The sequence below is a fragment of the Monodelphis domestica genome, chromosome 3 (assembly GCF_027887165.1).
Source record: "Monodelphis domestica isolate mMonDom1 chromosome 3, mMonDom1.pri, whole genome shotgun sequence".
NCBI classification, from domain to species: Eukaryota; Metazoa; Chordata; class Mammalia; order Didelphimorphia; family Didelphidae; genus Monodelphis; species Monodelphis domestica.
In genome coordinates, this window is record NC_077229.1 from 137,894,216 (window position 1) to 137,911,867 (window position 17,652).

General features: G+C 39.2%; 1 protein-coding gene across 1 annotated transcript in view; it reads left to right on the top strand.

Annotated features, from left to right (window-relative positions):
- LOC100032156 (annexin A13) overlaps nucleotides 1–17,652 on the top strand; it is a 149,938-nt gene that overhangs the window by 122,817 nt on the left and 9,469 nt on the right. Inside the window, exons 7-10 of the mRNA XM_056821036.1 lie at nucleotides 5,136–5,169; nucleotides 5,275–5,354; nucleotides 7,001–7,069; nucleotides 7,638–7,739. Coding sequence (XP_056677014.1) covers nucleotides 5,136–5,169; nucleotides 5,275–5,354; nucleotides 7,001–7,069; nucleotides 7,638–7,739 — 285 coding nt within the window. The remainder of the gene's footprint in view (nucleotides 1–5,135; nucleotides 5,170–5,274; nucleotides 5,355–7,000; nucleotides 7,070–7,637; nucleotides 7,740–17,652) is intronic.

The window sequence follows — 17,652 nt, forward strand, 5'->3', positions numbered from 1 at the left end:
AAGAGAAAGCAGAAGAAATCTTAGCTGAAGCCAAGCCTTCCTCAGAGGTTATTTCTAAACCAGTGCTATGGACTCATGGGACTGCCCAGATCAGCAAAGGGATAGAGAGTTTCTGGGGTGATCTGGAAGAGGAAGAGGAGGAAGAAGAACCATTTTTGACAGTGTCCAGATGGAAACAGAAGAATCCAACATAGGCAACCACATTGGTGACAATACTCCGTATTTCATTATTTTAGAACCAGGAGAAAATCCAAAGAAAACAAGAGTTCAGGTCAGCTTCCAACATGAAGAAGTCTCAAATAAAAAAGCAATCAGAAAGTAAAAGAAGAAGCTTACTAACTAAAGCTTCCTAAATATACTGTTGGAAGGTACATTTAGGACTGTTGTGTATTTTCTTATGTATTCCTCTTGATTTAAAATCAAGGATCTACCAAAAAAAGTATCGGTTGAACTCAGTGACTTCTGGGGTCCCCTACAACTCTGAGATATGTGTGTAGCCCAGCAAAAAAGTCAAGAGCTCCTCTTTAAAGGAAACTATTGGTGAACACCCATCATATAACTCTTCTGAACTGCAAATCTTTAAATTCATATACTTCATGTTTAGTTGAATTAAGAGTGATGGCCAGGCTAAGTGACCATTGTTCTATGTGGGGATTCATGCATGAAGAAAGGAATTAAACAAAATGGGCTCTGGTATTGCTTCCAACTCTAAGATTCTATGATTGTGTATAACCTTCTAATGGAAAACCTAAATGTTACATTTGGTAGCTTCCTTTAATTAATGAGGCATCAGCATGGTAGAAGTGGCACGGGAACTGGGGCTCAGAAGACATGGATGGATCCTAGGAATATAGTTTAAGACAGGAGGGGACCTCAGAAGCCAATTAGTCCAACCCCCTCATTTTACAGATAAAGAAACTGAGGAGCAGAGAGAAGTGGCTTGCCTAAGATCATACAGGTGAACCTATACCCTATAATTATATCATTTACCCTATAATTTATCTGATGTATGATCATAGGTCAGGCACTTGGCCTCTTGGAAATTCAGTTTCTTTACATTATGCTAATAATATTCACACTTTCCTAAGATGATGTATGTTACTACTAGACAAATCTTTTCTTCTTCTGAATTCTCCACAAGGGAAAGACTTAACGTGACTGAGAAAATTCAGAGCACGTTTTCCTTCCCAACAAGAAGGTCAATAACTGGATGGGGCAGAAGCCCCTACTACAGATGATTTATATGAGAGAGTACACTCCCTCTAGTGGCTGAAAGCCTACACTTCTGGGGAGATTTCTTGTTGAAATCTCCTGAATCTTTGGGCCAATTCCACTACTCTCCCACCTTAAATGAATTGGGACACAAGAGTACATTTTAGTATCTCTTGTCTTAAAAACTTTTTTACCTGCATCCAATACACACTTACAAGACAGTGCATGTTAGAGACTGACAATACCAGTCTTAGGGAACAGACGAGAGACAACAGAAGCACCCCAAGGTGTTATACTGGTACCCCCAAGGCAATAAATGCCTAGGTGGCAGTGTAGCAGAATGGATAGAAAGCTGGCCTCCGCTCTTAGGGAGATACACACCAGCTGTGTGACTGTGGGTTAAGATGTTTAAACTCTCAGTGCTTCCAGACAAATCAATGTAAGTGGCAAAGCAGGTGCCAACTTTCAATGATAGAATGTCTTCAGCAGGGGTTCCTTCTGCCTGGTAAAAATACATAAACAAATCAAGGAAGTCCTCCAACATGTTATGTAGGTATCTTATAGACAAGTTCACAAAAAGATATGGTCAAGAATTTCCTAAAATGAGAAGGCAGAGAGGGGTGTTGATCCATGATGGCATCAGAAGGGCATGTCCACACAAAAGAAATCACAAAATAGCAAGAATGAGACAAGATGGAGTAGAAAGAGTTATGTCCAAATCAAATGATCTGGATCTCTAAATAGACTGTTTTACTCATTCATTAATTTCTTTAAACCCTTACCTTCTTTCTTAGAATCTATATTAAATATTTTAGTATATGAAATAATTCAGGGCAGAAGAGAGATGAGGGTGAGGTGATGGGGGTTAAGCAACTTGCCTAGGGACACACAGCTATGCAGTTATGTGAGGTCAGATCTGAACCCAAGACCACCCATCTCCAGACTTGGCTCTCTATCTATTGAACCACCCTATACTCCTACTCTATACTTTATTTTTTTATTCAAAAATATTTCATTTTCCCAATTACATGTAATAACAATTTGCAACATACATTTTCCAAAATTATAAGATCTAAACTGTCTCCCTCTCCTTCTTCCCTTCCTCCACTCAGAGATGGTAAGTGATTTGGTCTGGGCCATATTTGTATTATAATGCAAAACACATTTCCATATTGGTCATTGTTGTAAGAGCACACTCAAAAAAAAAAAAAACCAAAACCCTAAATAAAGTTATAAATATACTGATGTGAAAGAGAGTATGCTTTCATTTGCATCTAATTCCAACAGTTCTTTCTCTGGAGACGGATAGCATTTTTTGTCATAAGTCATTTAGAATTGTCCCAGATCATTGCATTGAGGGGAATAGCTAAGTCTTTCACAGTAGATCATTCCACAATATTGCTTTTACTGTGTATTGATAATAATTTTTATTGTGTTGTGATATAAAAAGAATGCATTTATTATTTCTGCCTTTTTGCAACTGGTCATGTGGTTTTTATGCCCTAATATGGGCAATTTTTATGTAGGTTCCATATACTGCTGAAAAGAAGATATATTCTTTTCTATTCCCATTCATTTTCTCCAGAGATCTATGAGTTCTAACTTTTCTAAAATTTCATTCATTTACTTCACTTCTTTCTTGTTTATTTTTTAGTTTGATTTATCTAAATTAGAAAGGAGGAAGTTGAAGTCCCCCACTAGGATAGCTTTACTGTCTACTTCTTCCTGAAGCTCATTGTAGTCAGATAATTCTTAAATTATCTTTCTTGGATCTATTTTCCAAGACAGTTTTTTATTCAATGAGATATTTCATGTTTTCTTCTGCTTTGTTTTTTTTTTATTCTTTTAACTGTTTATTGTTTCTTGAGACCTTATGAAATCATTAGCTTCTCATAGCCCAATTCTAAATTTTAAGGCTTGGTGCTCTATCCACTATGCCATCTAGCTGCCACAATAAATAAGATTTCACTAAACATCCATTTTGTATAGCTCCAAGCTCTTTTCCAATTTAAAAGGCAATTTTTTACCTGTGATATTTTGTTTCATTTTACAAGATTTTGTTTTAAACCTTGTTCTTTATACCACAGTCATTTCCTAATATACAGCACTTCTTTTCTTCCACAAAATGATCATTTCATCCAGTGTATGACTCAAGGTCCAGTGTAGCACAGACATTCATCCAACAGTCCACAAAGATTTTCTTTTGCTTTTTTTCAGGTTTGCCAGAGTTATAGGTATCTGTCAACCAGAAGAAATAGGAACCAAAAGAGCAATAATGCCTGGGTTAATTACTAATTTATAGCTAGTAAGTAAGTGGCATTAGTATTAGGGATAGAGATTAGACCTCTGATTCCAATAATATAGGAAACTCCTGGAGAAGAAAATAAACTCTGTAAATCTAGCACCAATATCTGTAACTTATAATCTTATAAAGTTGCCTAGAGAAGTATCAAACATTCCAAAGCATTTTGAAATATAATTGGGAAATGTTTAACAAAATAAAAATGCAACAAAACATAAGTATGTGAATTTGTGGTCTTCTAAATCATTCCTTGGTGAAGGGAAGGAACTGATTCTATTTGAGTCATTGAGAGGGTCAGAGATGTGGTTTGAACTCAAATCTTCTGAGTCCCAAGTTGATTCTCTTTCCACCAGAATCAGTATTTAGCCAGTTTCATTGAGATATTTTAGATCTGGCCCAGTTTATTTCATGTTCCAGGCCTATGTCTCTTCCCACATTTTTAGCCAATTAGATCTGATGGAAGCAAGGAGACTAGAGGCAGAGTCATCCTTGAAATCCTTGCAAGTCAGGGAAGATGGGGAGGAAAAAGTAAAGGTCAAATCAGGAGGAGGTGACTGAAGAGGGGGGAAAGGAAAAGAAAAATGAGGAGGAAAAACAATCATGAACTGAACAGAACAGAATTAGCAAATACAATTCGTTAGCAAGTAAATTCCTCACTCCTTCTCCTCGCCACACACTAAGCCACAACCTCTCTTGTCCTTCAGATTTTCCCTTCTTAAAAATGTTGGGGGTGAAGTAGAACCTTGCCTTCTACAACACATGCAAAGCAATTTGCCCAGAGCTCTGTACTACTGAAGACAGCATTGCACAGTTTAAAAAAACATGGATTTAGTAGAGGATCCAAATTGGAATACCAGTTTTTTGGTATTTAAAAATAAGAAGAATAATTATTACAGGCAGGTGGATATCTCAGTGGATTGAGATCCAGATCTCCAGATGAGAGTTTGGGGGTGCAAATCTGATCGCAGACACTTCCCAGCTGTGTGACCCTGGTTGTGACTTAACCTCCATTGCCTAGCCCTTATCACTCTTCTGCCTTGGATTTAAAAAATTTTTTTAGGAAATACCTAATATTTATAGAGCATTTTAATGTTTGCAAAGTGCTTTACATATGTAATTTCATATTATTTGACTTTGAACAAGTTACTTAATTCTCCTGGGCCTTGATTTTCTCTTCTGTTAAATGAGATGATTGGACTAGGTCCATTCAGACTACAAAAATAAGAATTCCAAATTGTTATTGTTCAGTCATGTCTGACTCTTCATGACCTCACTTGGAACTTTTTTGGCAGAGACACTAGAATGGTTCACCATTTCCTTCTCCAACTCATTTTACAAATGAGGAGCTGTGACAAAGAGAATTATATGACTTGCCCAGGGTCACACAGCAAGTAAATTGTCTGAGGCCAGATTCAAACTCATGAAGGCAAGTCTTCCAGATTCCCAGTCCAATGCTCTATCTACTGCATCACCTCTCACTGCTCTCTTGTTACATAGTAATAAAGGCATTAAGCATCCTGGAAAAAGAAGGCATGTCTCTTTTCTGTGAGTCTGTCTCTCTTTAGAGTCCATTGTTCACCGACCTGAGGCCAATATATTGATTTTTATTCCTCCTCTCTAGGAAATTGAAGAAATCAAAACTGTCTACCAAACTTGTAAGTGACATTTTCTTTCAATCTCACCTAGTTTGGCAAAAGTATGGTCCTTTCACAGTCTGCACGGGAAAGTAAACCTTGTCCCTCTTTTTCTTTTTCTAATAGTATTTGGCAATAGCCTTGAATCTGATGTCATAGATGACACAAGTGGAGACTTTAAAAAGATTCTACTGTCCTTGCTACAGGTGAGAAAAGAGGAATTTTATTCTCTTGTTTTGTATTGGGGCTTCTGTCTCCAGGCACCAAGGTTCTGTGGTAGCAACTGAAAGACAAGCAGGGAAATGTTTGAGGGAACGACAAATTTTAAAGAGAGATTCAGCCATTATTTTTATTCCTTGGGTAAAACTTTTTTTCTTATATGATCTTTGGGAATTTTCATGATTCCTCAGCCCTGGTCTTTTATGAGACTGGGATTTCCAATGTTGAGAATACCAAAAATGAGTCTAAGACTCAGAAAGGTTAAGTGATTTGCCCATGGTTGTGGAGTTAGTAGATGGCAGAGGTAGAATTTGGTCCCAGACCTTCATGAAATGATGAGTTGATCACAAGTGAGCAGGAAGGCTATTAAGTGGACATCTCACATGGTCCATTGCTGTCCACGTAATGTTAAGAGACTTTACAGGTAGCTCTCCAGAATGTTAGGTGGACACCCTCTAATACATTTATGGAAAATCTTGGGGGAGAATTGGATAGGATGAGCAGACATGGATAGGTTATATACCACATCTGTGGAGGAAATAGTTATATTGAAGAGATGACAGAGCTATTGGACCACTGATATTTAGAGGAAATCGTCGGTAGCCCCAGAATTTACCTTCTTTAATTTCAGATAAAAAAATCTCCACTTGGTGGCCTCCTTGAAGCACTTCTGGAAAACATTCTGGAGAATGGAGTTATAAGAGGCATTCAGCTCTGGCAGGGCGAAATAGCCAAGCAGGACAGAGGGCAGCAAAAAAAGAAGGGGGACAGACCAAGGCCATGAGCAACCCAGAGAAGTGCCAGGCAAGATTGAAAGTATAAGAAAGGCGTATGAGATTGAATTTTCTTAGCAGAAGTTAACCATGGGAAAGAACCAGATTCACTACTGATCAGTCCCTGAAAAACTGAAGCAAAAAGCTCTGGCAACAAAAGTCAGCTGTTCAGTCAATGCCCGGCACAAGGCATTCAGACTGGGCACTAGGGGAACACACAGTCCTCCTCACTGAACATCCAACCAAATAGACAATCCATCGATTCACACATCACATCCGATACACCATGTCTTTGCAAGCTTTATGCATCCTCTTTATTTCATGATTGAACCCCAACCCCCTCCCAAGTCCCCATCCCTCTGTGGTGACAGACTGATAGAAGAGGGCAGGAAAGAAAAGACTCAAGCAGATGTCAGGAGACTTCAGGGCAATCCTTCAGAAAGCCTTTTTCCCTGTACTTTGAGCCATTTTGAAGAGCAGTTGACATTCTTCAGAAAGAAAAAAAAAGCAATTTCTGGCAAGAAGATGATCAGTTAGCCTCCTCACGTCCCTTCCAGCCCTTGGAATTAATGCCAGGTTAAGTAACTAATCCTGGATTTGCACAAACACACATACTTTCACACACCAACTGTACTTGTTGACTCAACCAACATCTCTGTTATCCCAGTGTCCAATAGATGGTAGCAAAGAGCAAGAGTTTCCGGTTTTCCCTACAGGAGTGTAAGATTCAAAGTGAAAGGGGCCTCAGAGGGACAGACCTTCCCACCACATCAGAGACAAGCCCCCAAACCTCTTACTTGTCCTTGGATTTTCCAGGGTCACCCACCAACTGTAATTGACAATGTTCCTCTCTTTTGTAGGCTTCCCGAGATGAAGGGGACGATGTTGATAAAGAACTATCCGAGAAGGATGCAAAAGCTCTCTTTGATGTAAGTGTGAAGATGTACCAGACATTTTTTCTTTTTTGACTTACCACTTATTACTCCTCTCACTGTATGAGAGAAATAGCTTTGATTACTTAGGAAGCAATTACATTATCTGAGAAATGGAAATGTGCTGCAATCTTTAAATTAAAATGGGCTCCTTTATATATAGGCTTTTTATCCTAATACAATAAATGGTAATTATTCTCCATTTATATCGTGCCTTTATTCACCTGTGTTAGAAGCTTAAAGACCATAAGTGAAGCATTTCTAATTGGTGTATATAATTTCTTTTAAGTAAGATTTAGTGGGGGTTTTTTTAAGCACTTTCAAACTTTATAAAGAGGATTAAAAAAAAAACCCACCTTACTTTGTATCATAGTATCATTTCTAAGAGAGAAGAGTGTCAAGGGCTAGATGGTTGGAGTTTAGTGACTTGCCCAGGGTCACATGGTTAGGAAGTGGCAGAGTTCACATTTGAATCCAGATCCTGGTGCTCTATCCATTCACTGGGCTATCTAGCTTCCCCTTTAAACAGACTCTTTAATAAAAGGTTGATCTTTGAACTTTTAAGGCAGGGGAAGGTCGTTGGGGCACAGATGAAATGATTTTCACTGAGATCCTGTCGAAAAGGAACTACGACCAATTGAAGGCTACCTTCCGAGCCTATGAAAAAGTAAGTTACTTGGTTCCATAACAATTACATTGGCACTAATCAAGACTGACAATAAAGCAAATTCAGAGATCTACGAATTGGGGAATTTTACTTCCTTAATACTTTACAATACTATCCTTGGGGCCTTGGGGCACAGGCCAACATCCTTAGGAAGGAGTAGGACTACTGAATCTATAGTTGAGGTCTGGGTTTGAGTTCGAGCACTGACATTACTAGATGTATGATCTTGGCCAAGTCATTTTACATGATTGAGTCTGAGTTTCCTCATCCATAAAATGGGGATAATGATACTCTTCTTACCTACCCTGCAGGATCGTTGAGAGGGAAGAATCATAAGGCATATGGGAAAATGATCTCTGATGATTATTACAATTTAAAATAGAATAATATGAAAATGATCTCTGATGATTATTACAATTTAAAATAGAATAATATGAAAATGATCTCTGATGATTATTACAATTTAAAATAGAATAAAACAGGGGCAGCTGGGTAGCTCAGTGGATTGAGAGCCAAGCCTAGAGATGGGAGGTCCTAGGTTAGCCCTTACCACTCTTCTGCCTTGGAACCTATACTCAGTATTGATTCCAAGATGGAAGGTAAGGGCTTTTATACATAAACAAATAAATAAATAAAATAGAATAACACAAAGAAGAGGTGAACACTGCCCCCTTTCCCTGTACCCCAGAGGTGTCCCTGAATGCTTGATAATTATGAAATTTAGTATTTTAAACCCACAGGGGGACCTACCTGGTTTAAGGTATTTCCTGGTAAATGCATTTTAGAGGGCTGGCTTTGGAGTTGAGAAGATGCAGATTCTAATCCTGCCTTGGACACATACTAGCGTGTGACCATGGGCAAGTCACTGACTTCTCAGTATCCCCAAGGTGGTATCACAGACTACAAAGGGCAGTGGCTCATCTTCATTAACAGTGTTAATATTGAAAGCAGCCTTTTCTTAACTTGGAATCAGGTACTTTAGAACTAGAGAGAATCTTAGAAATGATCTAGTTGATCAGACTCATTTCACAAATAGAGAAACTAAGACTCAGAGGAATTCCGTGACTGGGTTACAACGACTATGACTTGAGCTAGGGCAGGTAGGAGGTTAAAGTGCCAAGCATGAAATCAGGAAGACTCATTTTTTAACCCTTACTTTCTGCCATAGTAACAACTTTAAGACAAAGAGGTAAGGGCTAGACAAATGGGATAAAGTGACTTACCCAGGGTCACATAGGTAGGAAGTGTCTGAGGTCACATCTGAACCCAGGTCCTTCCAACTCCAGACCTGGCACTCTATCCACTGTGCCACCTACCTGCTCCAAGACTCATCTTCCTGAATTCAAATCCAAGCTGAAACACTTATTAGCTATGTGACCCTGGGCAAGTCACTTAACCTTGTTTGCCTCAGGCTCCTCATTTGTAAACGGAGCTGCAGAAGAAAATGGCAAACAACTGTAGTATCCCTACCAAGAAAACCCCAAATAGGGGCACAAAGAGTCATATATGACTTCAACAACTAAACAAAAGGATTGGAATGAGGATTTTGAACTAGAAGGAACCTTAAAAAAGGATCTGATTTAACTTCTTTGTTTTCCAAATGAGAAAACTAAGAACTAGTGAGGGAAAATGACTTCCTCAAGGTGATCTAGCCAGATCCTCCAAACAGAGTTAGAATGTGGTGCTTGGTCTCCAGACCCCTAGACCACTGATTGTTCTTTCTAAATATCCCCTTTCTGCTTTTGCCAATCTGAATTTTCATGTATTATTTCATAGGCTGATAGAACCACAAAAAGAGCTAGGAAGGAACTTAGGGATTATTCAGTACAATCTCTTCATTTTATTGATGAGAAACTATAGCCCTTAGAAAGGAAATTACTTGACCAAGGTCACATAAGAAGCAAGCCACAGAGCTGGGATATTCACCCAAGTACTCTGATTTTAAATCCAGTGCTCTTTCCATCCCACCATGAATTTGTTTTTACATTGTGCTTATAATTTTTAAAAGCCCCTTCATTTCTGTTATCTCCTTTTATCTTAAAAAAAAAAAACCCTGTGAGATAGATGGGAAAGGTATTATTGTACTCACTTGATAGATTAGGAAACTATTCTTAAAATGGAGACCATCTGTAACTTATCCGGACCACACAGCAAGTAAGTGCCAGAAAGTGGATGAAAACTTCAAGATTCTTCAGCCTGAGCCCTCTCCTTGGCTCCTGCTAGTTCTTTCATAATGCCAGGCAATCTGGAGGGGAAGGAAAGAAAGAAGAAAAGGGGGAAGGGAGGGAGGGAGAAAGAGAGAGAGGTAGGGAGGGAGAAAGACAGAATGGAGAGAGAGAGAAAAGAAAGAAAGGAAGGAAAGAGAAAAAAGAGAAGGAAGAAAGAGGAGGGAGGAAGAGAAAAACAAAAGAAAAAAAAACAATTAGAAAGAAAGGAGGAAAGGAGGGAGAGAAGAATGAAGGGGAAATTCAAATAGATCCAGAAAGGGGGGAAAAGCATTTTTTGCTTGTTTGTTGTTTAACTCATTTGTTCTACCTTGTTTAAATGCTAAGGGTTTTATATAAGCTTTTATTCCTTATTTGGTTTATTTGTTTGATTATTTGCTTTGTTTGTGGTTATTAAGTTTATAACAAAAACATTTTTTAAAAATTATACTTTGGATACTATGTTTAAAACAATACAGTGATATCTGCTGATTTCCTTTATGAATCATCTCTAAAATATCACATAATTTTAAGACCCCAAAAATCCTTCAGAAAGGCTGTTTTCATCTCTATTATTTGTTTTCAAGCACATGTATAGCTTTGCTCTATAAGCCATAGAATGACCTTTGACTGGAAGTGATATAATCCTGACCTAACATCTTGCTGGTGTCACTTTTGGAATCAAAAGTTTGGGGTACAAAATGCTACCTTTTCCCCTCAGTATCTCTTGTGGCCATGGGCAAATTGTTTAATGTCTCTGAGTCTCAGTTTCCTCATCTGTTAAAAATGACAGTGGCATTGATATCCTACACTTACTTGATTTTTCTGCAGTATTTGACACTTTTGCCCAGTGTCTTCTCCTGTAAACTCACTATGGGTTTGCCTGATGCTGCTCCCTCCTGTTTTTTTTCTACTGTTTTGGCCCCTCCTTCTTTGTCTACTTGGCTGGATTATTATTCATATCCCATCCAATAACTCTAGATATAGCTCTATCCTGGACTCTATTTTCTTCTTTCTTTATGCTTTCTATACTATCTTATTACCTCCCATGGGTTCAACAATCATTTCTTCAGAAATGATTCCCAGATCAGTATTTCCAGCATATTAGTAACCATTTCATTTGGATCTCTCTCCCGAGCTCCAGCCCATACCACCAATTGCCTATTGATCATTTCAAAGGGGATATCCCATATTGGTTTCAAACTTACCATGTGTAAAGCAAAACTCATTTTCTTCTTCCAAGCCCACTCCCTCTTTTGAATTCTGTCTTCTTTCTGTCAAGGGCACCATCATCCTTCCAGGCACTCAGGTTCTCAAGCATGGTATCATCCTTGACTCTTCATCTTCCTCACTCCATACATTAGTGTCCTGAATCCACAGGATATACATTCCAAGACCTACTCTCATGGCTGAAACCATGAATTTCAGCCAACACCTGCTGACCTCCACACATATGTGCTCTCTCTCCCTTATCCTGCCCCCTGGCTCCTCATTTTACAGCCTTCCACCCACCCTACTCCCATTAAAAATGCTTAAGAACAGAAAGTAGAAGCAATAGAGACTTTCAAGGCCACTGCCATGGGCAGATTCCAGCTTCATGGGTGGGTTTCTGGCTTCAGGTTGACCAAGGATAATTGAAACCACAGAAAACAAATCATGGTTAAGGGACCCTACTGGGTATTCATTTAGTTGACAGAATTTATCGGTTCTACCTCTATAACCCCTCTTTTTTTTAACCCTCATCTTCCATCTTAGAATCAACACTGTGTTTTAGTTCCAAGGCAGAAGAAAGGTAAGGGCTAGGCAATGGGGGTTAAGTGACTTGCCCAGGGTAATATAGCTAGAAAGTCTCTGGGGTCAGATTTGAACCCAGGACCTCCTTTTCCAGACCTGCATAACCTCTCTTTACCCACACAGTCACCACCTCAGTTCATTCCTAATTAGCTTCCCATGCTCAAGTTCATCCCCACTCCAATATATCCTCCTCCCACTGGAGAAGGGATATTCCTAGAATAAAGTCACTCCAAGAGCTATCTATTGCCTGTAGGATCAAATAGAAATGGAGTCTTTCACAACCTAGCCAAGCTGACCTTTTGGGATGGGCTACCACAATCGCTATCAATAAAGCATTTATTAGAGGTCCACTATGTGTCAGGCACTGTGGATATAAAGACAAAAGATAGTCCCTGTCCTCAAGAAGCTCACATTCTAAAAGGGAAGATAATATCTGCATGAATAGATAAATCCAAATACAAAGTCTTTTCCCTTATTATCTCTTTGGGGTATAAATTTGAGCAGAGTCTTGAAGAAAGCCAGAGGCAAAGGTGAGGAGCAGGAGGGTTCCTGCCAGCCCGGATAAAGGCATAGAGCTGGAAGATGGTGTGTCCCACTTCTCTGTCTCTGCAGAAGCTAAGTCCCTGTACCTAGAATATTCTCTCTCCTCACTTCCTCTTCCTAGACTCCCTTAAAAACTTCCTTCAAAGCTCACTTCCAGGGCTGCCCTACATGAGACCTTTCTTAGTCCTTCTAGATGCCAGTACCTTTTCCCTATAGTTATATTGTTTTTACTTTGTCTATATTTGAATTTACTTATCTGCTGCTTCCATTGATAACATGTAAGCTTGCTGCAAGCAGGAATGATTTGATTTTTGTCTTTGTATCCATCTCTAGCACAATGTCTGGCATAGAGGCTAAATAAATGATTGTTGATGAAGGATGGGAGCAGGAGAGGAAAGAGAGAGAGAGAGAGCCAGAGCCAGAGACAGAGACAGAGACAGAGACAGAGACAGAGACAGAGAGAGAAAGAGAGAGACAGAAACAGAGAGAGAAAGAGACAGAGACAGAGAGAGAGAGAGACAGAGACAGAGACAGAGACAGAGAGAGACAGAGAGAGACAGAGAGACAGAGACAGAGAGAGACAGATTGAGAAAGAGAGAGACAGAGACAGAGAGAGAGAAAGACAGAGAGAGACAGAGACAGAGACAGAGAGAGACAGAGACAGAGAGAAAGAGAGAGACAGAGACAGAGAGACAGAGACAGAGAGAGACATATTGAGAAAGAGAGAGACAGAGACAGAGAGAGAGAAAGACAGAGAGAGACAGAGACAGAGACAGAGAGACAGAGAGAGAGATTCGTTCACAGAATGATTGGGAGGAATATCAATCTGTAGTCTTCTCATTGCTTCTAAATCACATATTCTGGGGCATCTAAGTCAACCTTAGAGGCAGATTCGTGTCATGGAGAGCAGCTTGCCTTGGAGTCAGGAAAAAATTACAGGTCTGGGTCAAAAAAGAAAAATGAGCTTCATGGCAAAAATATTTTCCCCCAGCTGGGGTCAGTAATTTAATTTAAGGGATCTTTACAGAGTATTTTTCTGCATCGGTGAGAAACCCCAATTAGCCAGGTTTTAAAAGAAAATAAAAGCCTACTAGCAATCTATCTTCTGGGGGAAAAAAAAAACATTCAAATAGGAAAGGGAGACAGAGTATGAGATGTATCAAACTAGTTGTTGAGACACAGACATCTACGAAGCCAATTTGGACACTTGGACAAGGAATACTGGTTCCACCTTATATCCCTCTAGAGATAGAGAAAATCTGGGGGAACCTCTTGATAAGGCTCTCCTGCAGATAAAAAAACACATTACTTTCTGTCTTAGAATTGATACTAAATATCAGTTCCAAGGCAGAGGAACAGGAAGGGCTAGGCAATTGAGGTTATGTGACTTGCCCAGGGCCACAAAGCTAGTAGGTGTCTGAGGCCACATTTGAATCCAGGACCTCTCAACACCAGGCCTGGCTCTTTATGCACTGCACTACCTTGCTGCCCCCTATAATCACTTTCTAACCAGGTATCCACACAGCTGGGGTCACTTGGGGAAAGGGAAAAGAGAATAAGCATTTATAGAGCACCGACTGTGTGTCAGGCACTATTTACTAAATGCTCTTAACAAGTAGTATCTCATCCAGTCCTCACAACAACCCTAGAAAGTAGATGCTTCATTATCCCATTTTTACAGTTGTAGAAATTGAGATAAATAAGGATTAAGTGACTTGCCTAGCATCACCCAGCTAGCAAGGGTCTGAGATGAGGCTTGAACATCAGGACTTCCAGCCTGGGGCTCCATCCTTCTATCCATTGCAGTTGTTGTTTAGTCATTTTTTAAGAGGTGTCTGACTCTTCATGACCCCATTTGGAGTTTTCTTGTCAAAAATAATAGTTTTCTTCTTTGGATCATTTTACAAGAGGTGAACAGGGATAAGTGACTTGCCCAGGGCCACACAAATAGAAAGTGTCTGAGGCCAGCTTTGAACTCAGGGAGAGGAGTATTCCTGACTCCAGGTCTGACATTCTATCCACTGCACCACTTACCTGCCCTTTATTCACTGTGCCAAAATTCATACTGTTTAACAACTCATTTGCAGGACCTCACAACATCTTTACACACACTTCATTTTTTTTTAAGCAAAGGAGTTTGGAACTTGGCATTTCATTGACAGGGAGAATTCCCAGTGTGAAAACTCTCTCCACAAATAGACTCCTCTATCTATAATTTATGGGCTTAGAGACTCTCCTGGGGCAAGGAAATAAGGTGCTCTGCTCATCGACACCCAAAGGTGGCACAAAAGAGGCACGACTTAAACCAATTCTTGGAACCATAGAGTGCAGGATCACACATTTAAAGCTAGAAGGTAGTAGAAAGATAACTTATGGTTCAATGGAAAATATATCAAGTCTTCAATCAGAAATATCTGATTCAAATCTGAGCTCAGACACTAGCTACACGAGCCTGGGCAAGTCACGTGAATTCTGTTTGCCTCAGTTTCTTCAACTATAAATTGGGAATAATAATAGAACTTAGCATAGTGCCTGGCACATAGTTGGCCTATATAAAAATGCTTATTCCCTTTTACTCCCTTAAAGGTCATCAAGTCCTGCTCTCATTTACAGATGAGAAAACTAAGGAACTAACAAGTTAAGTCATTTGCCCAAAAGTACACAGCTAGTAAGTCTCCAAGTGGGAGCAGCTAAGTGGCTCAGTGGATACAGGACCTGCTGGAGTCAAGAAGACTCATTTTCCTGAGTTCAAATCTGGCTTGGGACACTTCCTAACTGGGTGACCCTGGCCAAGTTGCTTACCCCTGTTTGCCTCAGTTTCCTCATCTGTCAAATGAGCTGCAGAAGAAAATGGCAAATCACCCTAGTATCTTTGCCAAGAGAACCCCAAAAAGGGTCACAAAGAGTTGGGCATGACTGAAATGACTGAGTGACAACAATTCTCCATATCTGAATTTGAATTTAGATCTTCCTGACTTCAAATTCAGACCTCCATCCACTCTGTACCTTACCCTCTCTCTCCTCATCATGTCATGATTGTCTCTTGGAGGATACTTTATATTTGTGAATGAATGTTCAAAACATATTACATAAAACATACATGATCTATCCTGCAAGACCTCAATTATTTATGGAGCCTGGGATAGTTGTTCATCAAGGTCAGTGTCATATAATATACTTTCTTCCTAAGGAATGGCTTTTGATATTTCTGATGTCCAAATATGTTCCCCCAAACACAGAACAAAACTTGCCTTTCCCTTTATTTGCCTGCCCTGAGCTTGGCCCAGCCAGTATTTGTGTTAAGATAATCACAATTTACACTAAACTTCAGAGTCTATAAATATTTGAATAGAGGCCTAATGTGTAATGCCGTGCTGCAGAGAGATAGACTGGCCAATGATGACTGTGGGATGGTTTGGACTTTGACCAGACTTGAAAAAGAAAGGCAGCCTTGGCTCTGGGGATGAAAAACTGCCCCTGAAATCAGCAAGATCTGGCTTCAAATCTTGCCTCACAGGCATGCTAACTGTGTGACCCTGGGCAAGTAATGTAATCCTTTTGTGACCTGAGAATTTTCTAAGACCCTAAGTTTCTGATCAGCATCCATGAGGGCCTTTCCTACATTGGAATTCTACCAAAAAAGGAAATCTCACATCTGGATAGAAAAAAGAAAATGAGAAAGGGGTCATGTTAATTGTGATCTTTTTTTTCTCAGTGATCTGCCCTATCCCCAAACCCATTCTGACCCCATTCCTGAAGAAGTGTACTCTGGTTTTGCTAGTTACTAGCTCACATTTATAGAACTCTTTAAGGTCTATATTTACAATATTTACACAATGCTTGATCTACACCATCTCATGGGAGACTCTCACCCACCTTGGAAGATAGGTACTTGGAGTATTGTTATTCCCACTTTGTAGCTGATGAGACTGAGGCAAAATTAAGTGCAAGTAAATTTATAACTATTATCAGGAAAATAATGTATACAAAATACACTTTTAAAATAGTTTATTTTTCTTCAATTATGTGTAAAAACATTTTTAACATTCATTTTCTTTAAAAATTTGAGTATCAAATTCTCTTCCTCCTTTCCACCCTCCCTTCCTCCCTCCTAACTTTCCCTCCTCCCTGAAATGGTAAGCAATTTGATATAGATTTTACATGTGCAATCACAAGATATACTTCTAAATTTAGTCCATGTTATTCTTACCTTCTTGAGTCTAGACGATCAACAAATACACAATATTTAAAGATAATGATCCTGTTTCCACTAAGTCTTCTTTTGTTCTTATATTAGTCATCTGACTACAAGCATCAACTTTCTATTCTCTTACCCTCCTAAAATTGAATCCTCCCTTGTAACAGCAACAAAAAAGCAAGCAGTTCAGCAAAGACAACCAATAGCAATAGGTGGCTGATTCTGTCAACGTATACAGCATTATGCCATAATCATCCCCACGTCTCTGATGATATTTCATTCTCTCTTCTCCAGGGTCAGTGCTTTTCTGCCATTTGCTCAGAAATCAACCACTTTTTAAGGATCTTTTCATTTACATTGTTATAGTCATTTTTCACTCTGTATCAGTTCACTCAAGCCTTCTGAAGTTTCTCTGAATTCTTTATTATCTGTTATTTCTTACAACACAATAATATTCAATCACTTTCACAGACTATGGTTTCTTCAGCCATTTCCCCAGTTCCTTGACCCCACAAAAGGTTCCACTATAAATATTTTGGAATATATCGCAGCTTTTTCTGTCTTTAAAAATTCCTCCAGGCACATACCTTTGGGTGCATAGCTGAGACATCAGGTATGACCTCTGAAGTCATTTTGCTTAGATAATTCCAAATTATTACACAGAGTGTTTGAGGCAATCTACAACTCTGCCAACAATGGATTAGTGTCCCCATATTCACACAGACCTTCCAAAATTGACTCCATTTAGTGTCATCTTTACCAGTTTACAAAGTGCAAGTTCCCCCAGTGGATTCATGGTTTGGTTCCTCATCACTATCCTGGTCATCCTCTGTTTTAGTAGAGCATCATACTTTCTGGCATGCCACATAGCCTGTGTTGAACACAACTGTGATTTCTCTTGATTTGGATATAATATTTCTACTTAGGTGACCTAAGTTTACATTTATTTTTTAGTTAAATCCTCTAGTAACAGCCTTTTTTGACCTTAAAGTTTAGGTGGCTTCACTGTCTGCCCCCTTTGCATGTTTCCCCCCATTCCTTTACTTGTTCATTTCAATCATAGAACAAAGTTCAGATTTTGACATTTATCCCGATAAAAATCCAATCTTTGTGCCTTATAGAGGAAGAAACTGAGGTACAGAGAATTAAAGCGACTTTCTTGGAACAAAATCTA